The 9,938-nt window shown below is 58.8% G+C and overlaps 4 protein-coding genes across 5 annotated transcripts; 1 reads left to right on the top strand and 3 right to left on the bottom strand.

Annotated features, from left to right (window-relative positions):
• Window positions 1-272: 272 nt before the first annotated feature.
• SDRG_08006 (hypothetical protein) lies at window positions 273-5,505 on the bottom strand (the record flags this gene model as incomplete). The annotated part of the gene is made up of 10 exons (XM_008613873.1): window positions 273-404; window positions 449-502; window positions 551-787; window positions 832-1,102; window positions 1,147-1,350; window positions 1,399-1,642; window positions 1,695-1,972; window positions 2,030-2,140; window positions 2,191-2,313; window positions 2,362-5,505. The coding sequence occupies 10 exons, from the start codon at window positions 5,503-5,505 to the stop codon at window positions 298-300; spliced, it is 4,773 nt and encodes a 1,590-aa protein (XP_008612095.1). The 3' UTR covers window positions 273-297.
• A 650-nt stretch (window positions 5,506-6,155) lies between these two features.
• SDRG_08005 lies at window positions 6,156-7,288 on the top strand (the record flags this gene model as incomplete). 2 transcript variants are annotated; one of them, XM_008613872.1, is made up of 6 exons in its annotated part: window positions 6,156-6,264; window positions 6,318-6,529; window positions 6,581-6,730; window positions 6,779-6,839; window positions 6,884-7,096; window positions 7,161-7,288. In XM_008613872.1, the coding sequence occupies exons 2-6, from the start codon at window positions 6,329-6,331 to the stop codon at window positions 7,238-7,240; spliced, it is 705 nt and encodes a 234-aa protein (XP_008612094.1). In that variant the 5' UTR covers window positions 6,156-6,264; window positions 6,318-6,328. The 2 variants fall into 2 exon arrangements, with proteins under 2 accessions (XP_008612094.1, XP_008612093.1); XM_008613871.1 differs by having other exon boundaries at window positions 6,186-6,264; window positions 6,315-6,529; window positions 7,161-7,240.
• On the bottom strand, window positions 7,180-7,766 carry SDRG_08004 (hypothetical protein). The gene is made up of 2 exons (XM_008613870.1): window positions 7,582-7,766; window positions 7,180-7,535 (listed from the first exon to the last, which is right to left on the bottom strand). Exons 1-2 carry the CDS (start codon window positions 7,716-7,718, stop codon window positions 7,268-7,270), a joined length of 405 nt encoding a protein of 134 aa, XP_008612092.1. The 5' UTR covers window positions 7,719-7,766; the 3' UTR covers window positions 7,180-7,267.
• Window positions 7,767-8,166: 400 nt separating this feature from the next.
• SDRG_08003 (hypothetical protein) lies at window positions 8,167-9,862 on the bottom strand. The gene has a single exon (XM_008613869.1). It carries the CDS (start codon window positions 9,839-9,841, stop codon window positions 8,192-8,194), a length of 1,650 nt encoding a protein of 549 aa, XP_008612091.1. The 5' UTR covers window positions 9,842-9,862; the 3' UTR covers window positions 8,167-8,191.
• Window positions 9,863-9,938: the final 76 nt, after the last annotated feature.

Raw genomic sequence — 9,938 nt, 5'->3', positions numbered from 1 at the left:
CGACGCTCGGGCTCGATGGAAACGGGACCACCGACGCCATCTTGGCACAAACCCACGGTGAGGGGTCAAGCCTAGCGTTATATTGGGGTCACGCTCATTGCACAATGCGGCTGTCACATCGTAGACGACGAGGGACACCGCGTCTCGCCCCTCGACCTAGTCGATGCTAAGAAAGACCGGCAGGATACGCTATTCGCTTTTGGGGGCAGCTCGCACGCCATTACTAGCTCTGAACTTGCCATTTACAGAGGACCCATCCAAATTAATTGCACTTGGAATCCCCAGATAAGATCTTGGTTACTTTAATGAGCCGCCACTTCGGCCAAAGTTGCGGGAAGTATATACATGGCCGGTGGGTTGCGCGACATGCGGCTGTGCTTTGGGCGGTGGCGTCATACTCACCTCTACGCAGGTCCCACTTGATAACCGGGTGGTAGAATCGCCGTACCTGGTCGCGACCCGAGTTTGTGGTTGCCCGAGCCGTTGAAGCCGGTCAGTTGACCTACCCATGCGCATTGTAATCCTTAGGCTCGATGTGGTGCATTGGTACCCAGAGTGGTCGCCTCGGATCGGCGTCGAGCGTCCATCGGCGGTGTCGCTGTCGATGGCGACGCCAACGGCATGTCGTGCGCCTTGCGGTCCGTGGGCACTTGGGGCAACACCGTTCCTAATACCGCGTTGTTGCTGCTGCTCTGCCGTCGCTGGCCGCCCATGAGCGACTCGAAGCTCATGGCTGTGAGCTTCACGGACGTCTTGCTTGAGGCTGCAAAGTGCGGCGCATTGACCACTAATCCACATAAGTCGATTGAAAATCGCAGTCGACAGACGTACGGGCGGCCGAGACGGCGGGGGGGAGCGACGGCGCTACCATGGTCCGGTCGTGCATGAAGAGCACTTCGACGCGCTCTCGCTCTTCGAGCGTGATGTCTTTGCCGTCGAGGCACTTGAGGCTCGAGTAGCGGTAGATGATCGTCGACCGACAGAGGTGGCGCTTGGCGAGGGGGTTATTGAGGACCCATAGCTCTTGCACGATCGGAATGAGTGGCTGGAGACGCTCGACTTCTTCGAGGTCGGGTAGTCGGTTGTTGGACAAGTCGAGCACCTAAATATCGAGGGTTAAGTATCCTAAAGTGGCGAAACTACTACCTGCAGCCGGCTGAGTGGGTAAAAATATACTAGCGATCGCAGGCTGTTGTCGTCCATCTTCAAGACGACGAGGCTCGTGAGCACGTTGGCTGTCGCCGCTTCGAACTGCCGGATCTTGTTCTTGCTCAGAATGAGCTCGCGCAGCTCGTGGGCGTGCGTGAGGCCGGCGATTTGGGTAATGTCGTTGCCTTCGAGGTTGAGAATCTACTCAGCACCTTGTTGCACACTTTGAAACGGCGGAGGTGCGCGCACCTTGAGTTCCTGGAGGTGGTGCAAGCCGAGTTGCGTCATGTCGGTAATGAGGTTGTGCGCGAGCTGGAGGTTCTCGAGCTTGGGACACGCCAAGACGCCCGTGTGGGGACCCGCATGGGAAAGCCGCTCGATTCGATTGCTCGACAAGTTGAGGCCGCGAAGTTTCGGGAGTTTTTCGATGCCCGAGATATCTGTGATCAGGTTGTTTTCAAGGTTGAGGTCTTTGAGGTTGACAAAGACGTCCCTACGCCCATGTTACTTGTCCGTCGATTCATCAAATTCGAAAACAAAGTTACCCGTGGAGCGACCCAATTTCCCGGATCCGGCACGACGACAACTCCATTTCGTGGATTCGGTTGAACGCGTGGCCAATCTTTTCAATGAGAAAGTCGGTCGTGAGCTTGCCGCTGTACTTTTGCTTGGCTTCAAACTGGAGGTCGCTCGAGATGCTCACGCCGTCAAGCACCTTGATGCGTCGGAGGTTGTAGACTGTATACAGCGTGTACTCGGCGTCGGCGCAAAAGCCGTTGCCGGAAAAGTCGACAATGATGAGCTTGGGCAAGGATTTGAGGTGCTATGCCATACACAATTTGTCGAATGCCCAGCGACATGTTTCGTTGCGTGGTCGTACGTGGATCTCCTTGATGTTGGCAATGTTGTTGTTGCCAATGTAGAGCTCCATGAGCTTGACGAGGTGCGACAGGCCTTGCAAGGACGTAATGTTGTTGTCTTCCAGCGACAACTAGCATAAATATAAAATAAATTCGATCCCGCCCAGGCAACGAACTATACCTGCTTGAGGTTGACGAGCGTGTCGAGGTTCTTCATGCCCATGAGCTTGTTCTTGCCGAGGTCGAGCACCTTGAGCTGCACGAGCGCATCCAAATTTTCAATCGTCATGATCTGGTTGTTGTCCTACATATGGAGCAATGTATCCGGCTCACCACAGACAAATGACTGTACGAGCGCAAGCTCTTCCAGACTCGTGCACTGACTGAGCCCATCGATGAAGCTCAGGTCGTTGTCCGAGAAGGACGCAATTCGAAGCGACGTGAGCTTCTCCAAGTGGCTGAGCATCGAGAGAGACTCGTGGTCCACATGCAGCTCCTCCACCGTGGTCCACCAACTCGCATCGTCGTCCTGTTCGTCGGCCAGAAAGGCCTCGTCACCCGCTTGCAAAACCGGTTTGGCGCGGAAGCGGGCCAAGCTCGACTCGCCGCGATCGTGCCGGCTCCCGCGCGAGCACGCCCAGATCTTATGCGGCGAGAGGCGCACGGCAAGCGGCGTCGAGAGCTCGTTTGGGGCGACCGGCGCCATATCGAGGCGCTGGAGCTTGGGAAGGCGCTGGAGCACGTTTTTCCGGTACCGTTTGGCTTCACAGATGGCGTTGTTGCGCAAGTCGAGAGTGTGAAGACTTGGGACGTGGCTGAGCGTACTCACGTCCTCAAAGCGGTAGAGCAGGTTGTTGTTGAGGAGCAGCGTGTGCAGCAAATGAAGACCATGAATGTTGTCGATCGAGCGCAGAATATTGTAGCCCAAATCCAATGTCGTGAGCGAACCCAGTCCCTCCAACCCTTCGATGGTCCGGATCTCGTTGAAGCTGAGCACGAGGCGCTCGAGCTTGACGAGGCCGCACATACTGAGCCCGGCGAGGGACTTAAGCCCCGAGCTCGTGAGGTTCAAATGCACCATGTCGTGCGGGGCGATCCCGTAGGCCAGCGACACAAGACTCGACGGTGTAATGTGCGTCGTCGCGGGGCCGACGCCGCCAATCGCCTGTCGCCGCGCGATCGTCGGGTCCATTTGAATGAGGTTTTTCGCCGCTTCTTCGAGCAAATGTTGCTCGAGAAGCGGCTCAGTAAACACGAGCTGGTACTTGTGCTTGAAGGCTTCAGTGAGCGCGATGGCAGCGCCCATGTCCACGATCGCTTCGTCGGACGTGATGCCATACTGCTTGTAGTCGTCCGGGCCCAGAGGTCGGTCTGCGACGACCGCCGGTGCGACCGCCGGCACCAAGCCCGCGAGGAGGTGCGACGTTGTGTCCAGTGGCGTGTACTCGTACTCGACAATGTACTCGGGCAGCGCGAGCGCCGCGTCCAGTAAAAAGTACATGCGTTGCTTCGGGTCGGTCGGTTTGATGGCTTGGAGGCACTGGACGTCATCGGGCTTTTGAAGCGGAAACGACGTCCCTTGCTCGACGATCCGCGTGTGACCCACAAAGGCCTTGGCAATCACGAGGACGCCGTCGGTCAGCTTGAACTCGCCCGAGAGCAATTTGCGCTGCGAGCTCCGCATGGCTTTTGTGAGCTCCACCGACTGCCAGCCAAAATGAGCGTACGCCGAGACATCGGCGTCGGGCTCGGCGCCCAGATGCAGCGCGGTCGCAATACGAGGCACATCGAGTAGTGCGAGCGAGTTGGTGAGCTTCATGCCATGGGCGCAGTGCGGCCCGAGCACGGCATAGTCGTCGACCGCGCGGAAGCCATGTTCGATCACGTGGTACTGCTCCTTGACGCCATCGATGTGGTCCAAGATCGGCGGCTGCATGTAAAATAGGTACTCGAGCGTGTTCTCAATGGCGACGTCGGTGGTGTCCTTGGCGTTGTCTTGGTCGGACGACGACGAACTGGTATTGATCGCGCTCTCCTTGATGGTGACGCCGCGCTTGCTCACATTGTCCTTGACGTGCTCGTCGGGCCCGGACAGGAGCGCTTCGACGCGGTCCTGAAACCGGTTGCGCAGAAACCGGTTGTTGATACGCGTGACACGGTTGACCTTGAGGTCGCGGATCCCGAGAGGCGCGAGGTCGGCCAAGAAGGCGCGGGATCTCAGCAAGTCGACACAGCTCGCGTACCACACATCGGCTTCGGAGCCGTCTTCGAGGCGAATGTTGCCGCCTGTATTGAGCTCCAAGAGGAGACGCGCAATTGTCTTCTCGCTCAACGTCGTGAGCTGGTGTCGAAGGTGCTCGAACGCCTGCGTCATGCTGTGAATGCACTGCGTTTTCAACGCAATGTACGCAGCGACTTGGGCCCGCTTGGCCTCGAGGCTTCCTTGCGGGTACTTGAGAAACGTTTGCGAGACGCCGTGTAGCTTTTCGTCTTCGAGTTCCTTATCGAGATCCGAGAGTTCGCGCATGACTGCGTTCAAGTTGAAGTTGGCAAAGTTGATGTGGTCGATGTAGCACTGCCGCGCGTGCCGGACGCAATTCGAGATGTTGCGCTTGATGGTCTTGATGCGCATGTTGTAGTACATGCGCTTCTTCATGAGCGTCGAGTCGGCAATCTGTTTGTTGAGCGGACTAAGCTCCAGCGTGTCGAGGTACGTCAAGTGCGGCAGTTGACAGAGAAGGTACGTCTGGTAGTTGCAGAGGCGACACACCGGGTTGTCGCCAAAGTGCGGGTCGCTTAAATTCAGCGACGCAAGGCGCGGCAGCTTCCCGAGTGGCGCTAGCGCCAGGAAGCTGCTGAGCTGGTTGGCCGCAACATTGAGCTCGGTCAAGGTCGTATTTGCATCCAAACACCGCTCGAGCGTTGCAATGTAATTCTTGGCGACCCATAGCACTTGCAGCGAGGTACAGTGCTCCAGCCCACTGAGGCGCTCGATGCGGTTGTCGTTGAGCCAGAGCGTCTCGAGGCGCGTGAGCGCCGACAGGCCGTCCATACGCACGAGCGCGTTCGAACTTAGATTGAGGTACGTCAAGCGCGTGCACTGTGAGAGGCCTTCGATGCGCCCGAGGCTGCACTCGACAATGCGCAGCGACTCGAGCTGCGGGCACGACTCTAGGCCTTCGAGCACGGCGATCGTTGGGTGCTTGACGATCGAGAGGTCGCGCAAGTTGGTAAAGTACGTGACAGTCACCATGCGCGGCCAAAAGCCGAGAAACATCTCAAGCGACTGCACGAGGTGCGCGCGCTTGCCAAACTGCTTGCGCGAGAGCCCGTTGGCGCTGCAGAGCTCGTCCAAGTCGGGCAGCGCCGAGAGGAGGTGCATGCGGTCAACCGTGGGCTGGTCGACGACGTCGCCGTCGCCATCGCCGTTGTTGCACTCGTCCGTAGACTCGGGCTCGAGCGCGGCCTTGCTCTCGGCCGACCGCGTTGCTGCCATCGGGCGCCGACCGAATGCTACGCCGTTTCGACTGCAACCGTTGCGCGTCCGGATAAGGTCCGCGGGCGATCGGAAATAGTGTATGTTGAAGACAACGGCGGCGTTTCACGTGGTGTACATGAGCTGCTGCGTTCTTTCTCGTTCAGACAGCGCGCCACCATGGGCAGCGTCGATCTCGGCGCCACTCGAGCACTCTTGGTGTCCCACGGCAGACGTTGTGGACGTCCTTGCACTGCTTTCTGGAGGACGAGGTCGGCGCGTCTAATTAGCCGTGATCGCCGCACCGACTAATACGTGCTGGAGAGATGCCAAGCCGCAGGATGGATTTAGCCAACTGTCCGTCAACTGCGGCCAGAGGTCCTTCCAGCCCTGCGGTGGGTATGGGAGCAGTTGACATCCAAAGGCATTATTAAGCAATAAACTTGATCACAAATCATAATCGTCGTTCGAGGCCCAATAGACAGCGATGTCGGTGGAAATGCAGACAATCTGTCGGCTTCAAGGTCGGTGGGTGACAGCTAGCGCGTCAAGTAGCTGCGCGTGGAAGCGTCGCGTCCCGTGGTTTCGCGCTGAAACCCACACGCCATGCTACTGAAAATAGTGTTATCTACGCGATGATTGGCTTGCGTCTCAAGTTCGCGCGTGTATGCGCGCGACGTGCCCACCATTCCCAATCCAACATGTACTGCGATCTCAACGTGCCGGCGGACGGCGCGACGGGCGCGCAGCAGAGCTTCTTCCTCCTCGAGATGGCCCGGTGTAGGCGATGCGTATGCGACGCCATGCGCATGCTCATGCTCTTCGCGCAGTAGGATACGGCTGCATGGCGCTCAACGTCGAGAACGACGGGACCAAGCCACCGCGAGCGCCCGAGTCGCTGGCGCCATGGAGCCTCGAGAGCGGCCGGAAGACCAAGACGCAGTTGCATGGCCTTCGCATTGGCGGCGAAAACCCGCCGCCGGCAGTCCGTCAGCTCAAGCGCATCACGCTGCAGTGCGACGACATGAACGCAGCCCATGCCATCGTACGACGATATTCTGTAAGTCCATTGCCCTCATGCATTGCAACACCTTAGAACAGCAACCCGGTGATCCGCGCCTACGACATTGTCGCGGTCGAGCCGACGTCGACGCGTCTCTTCCAGTTCTTTTGCGAGCAAGGCGACGTCGACATCATTACGCTGGACGTCTCGTCGCGCCTGTCGTTCCAGCTCCGCAAGCCCTTGGTAGACAACAACTCGAATCGACGATGTCAACCATGCTACTGGATGTAGGTGGACGCAGCGATTGCGCGGGGCATCTACTTCGAGCTCAAGTACACGGCGGCGCTCGGCGGTACGTCCATGGAATCGAGGTCGCTCACGTCACAGGATGAGTAGACTCGAGCGGCCGGCGGTATTTTTTCGCCAACGCCAGCAGTCTCATCCGCATCACGCGTGGCCGCCACATCGTCTTTGGCAGCGGCGCAGCGCGGGACATGCTCCTGCGGTCGCCCTACGACGTGATCAACATTGGCATGCTCCTCGGGCTGCCGTACGGCAAGGCCATGGACGCGGTCTCGTCGTCGTGCGCGGCCGTCATCGCCCACGGAGGTGCGTTCCCGTCTTCATCCTCGTCGTCTTTCATCCTAAGCGACTGTTGTGTGCCACGCCACAGAGGTGCGCAAGGTCAAGGGCAGCCACGTGGTCATTATGCGGGACGCCACCGACGGGGACGACGACGTCGACATGGCATAGATGCAACTTCGTAATATGTATGACGGCTTATGCTTCTTCCTTGGTCTCTTCTTCGTCGTCAAGATCCATTTCCTTGGTTTCTTCGTCCGCATGCTCGTTCTCGTCGTTGTCGTCGTGGCCCATGGCGTCGTCCTTGGTCGCCTTGGCCTTGGGCTTCTTGGCCGTCGCCTTGGCTCGCTGGAGAAAATCGGCGGTCGGCGCGACCAGCTGCGCAAAGTCGACGTCCTGGAGCGCCTTGAAGACGTCGTTGCCCGAGATGGTTTGGCGGCCCTTGGTCTTGCACTCGTCGTCGGCTCTACAAGGGCCATGAGCGATCGAGTGCGAGGGCGTCGTCGTCCTACGCCGCCGTGAGGTAGAGCACAAAGACGCCAGCGGCCGTCTGCAGCAGCTCCTTCCCTTCCTTCGTGAGCCCGGCCTTGCTAGGCAGCGCCAGCTTGGCCGCGCGGACCACGCTCACGAGCGGCAGGTCGTGTTCCATCCGCTCAAGATATGGACCGACAGCGCGTCGGTGATTGGTGGAAAGTCCACGAGACCAGTTGGTTGCTGACCGGTTGTCTGCTGGCGCCAAATTGCCAACCGGTTCCAACATCATTTCCATTCGAGTACCAGATGTGCAACCAACTTGAATACTGGTCGCTTTATTCTGGTGCGCTCCAGACTCGTAATGTGCTACACTCGAGCAAGCTCTGCGCAACTCCAGACGAGAGAGCTCCGCGCCACTTCTGATGAGCGCCACACCATTCCAGATCAGACCAGCGTCGCCCATATAGGAGCCAACACCAATCTAGATCAGAGACCGCGCACCACTTCTGAGGAGTGCTCTCCACATCGTTCCAGATAAGATATCTCGATACCTCTTCAGACGAGAGAGATCGCCACCACTCGGCCAGCTAGGCTCCCCCCTGGGTTTCACCCCAAGAGAACTAGTTCGAATCCAAATTAGCAAGCGCATTAGTCGATCGACGGAAGTGCATGCAGCGCCAGTGCTGCGTGGATCTGCCGCAACGGGGAGAGCGGCGGGTACGCCTCCAGGTCGTACGCATAACAGCACCAGCGCTTGACGTCAAACACGAGCATGCGTTGTCGCCATCGCAGCGACACGAGGCCGGCGAGAAACGCCGACGCGCGGTCCATGTACGTCACCGTGTCGTCAACGGACCACACGTACAACATGTAGTACGCGGTCGAGTTGAGGTGGCACGAGGCGGCGGCCGGTGGCGTTGGCGGTGCGCCTCGTCGGCGCTGCTCGAGCAACGCAAAGCCCAGGACGCTGCAGACGACGAACCCGAGGTTCCAGCGCACCCCGCTCCAGCGGCCAATCGTGACGGTCGCGCGCTGACACACGAGCAGCTGGTCCATATTGACATAGGCGCAGTTGGGAGCAATCGACGCGGTGTAGGCTTGCGGCCACACAACTGCCACGACGACCGAGACGATCCACGTACACAAGGTGCTTTTGAGTGCGTAGCGCACCGTGTGGGCGGTCGTTGCGACGCTGAGCACGTCGTTGAGAAGGTACACGAGCCATGTGAGCTCGCCCGCGCCGAGGGCGACCTTGATCGGGTCCAAACGCGGTGCGTCGAGCCGAGTACCGACGCCAAAGCGAGCGAGCTCCAGTCGCGACGTGTTGAGGAGCCAGAGGGCTGTCGCACTTCGCACGATAAGGAGGCTGCGGCCCACATACACGTGGCCGACGACGCGGTTGATTTGGTAGAGGTTCCACGGCTCGACGTCCAAGCGCACGGCAAGGACGTACAGCACGGTGATCGACGTGATGCAAGAGATGACGCACGTCAGGTAAAAAACGCACGCCAAGCTCGAAAAGCTCACGTACGTTGGTATCTCTTGCGCATCGAGCGACAGCGTGAGCGGGTTGACAACCGCCGAGATGGACGTAATATGTCCAATATCGCCAACGAACGAAACGACTTCGCGCCGCGCCACGACCCACTCATAGAGGTAACACCAACTAAAGAACGTCCACGCCACATCACGCGGGCTCGTGACGTTGAAAAGACCCTGCGAGAAGAGCTCAACCCCGCGATTTGAAGTGGTCGTGGTGACCAGTTGAACCAGTTGAAGGTCGAGACGCAGGGTTTCCACGGTGGTTGTCGCCACAAGCGGCACAAGTGGAGCAAAGGTCGTTGAGTACTGTGTTAGAAAGGCCAGCGACGCCTCGTAGATAGCTTCGCAGTTGGGCTCGGCATAAATGTCGTGGGCGCAGAGCAAACGTAGCTCCGGTCCTTGCAACGGCGGCAGCGATAGCGTGTACGCAGCCAGCGCAAACAAAAGCTCGGTGGGCGACGGGGTGAAGAAGTCGGGCGACCACCAGTGACAGACCGTATCAAAACTAAATGGCAGCGCGAGGCCGAGCGACGGGGAGAACGGTTGGACGTCGTCGCCGCAAAAGACACTGCCCCCGACACTGCGTAATGTCATATTGCCGACAAACGACGCTGGCTGCTGACCAATGTACAATTTGAGCGGCAGTGCTACGAACGCTTCTTGGGCTGCCACGTCATGAAACGTCAAATTGGCCAGCGCGGTTGTCATGCGCTGGTAGAGGTGCAAGAGCGATTGAGGCGGCGCAATGTACACCATGTCGACATTGCCAAATGGTCCTATAGTGTCCTGCAGCACCTGCAGACCAGGGGACAGAGGCGCGTACAGCGTCGCGTTCTCCAAAAGCAGGTCGAGA

Source organism: Saprolegnia diclina (genome assembly GCF_000281045.1).
Source record: "Saprolegnia diclina VS20 unplaced genomic scaffold supercont1.23, whole genome shotgun sequence".
In the NCBI taxonomy this organism is placed as follows: Eukaryota; Oomycota; class Saprolegniomycetes; order Saprolegniales; family Saprolegniaceae; genus Saprolegnia; species Saprolegnia diclina.
Note: the sequence above shows the minus strand (reverse complement) of the source record. Positions and strands in the feature narration are given on the sequence as shown.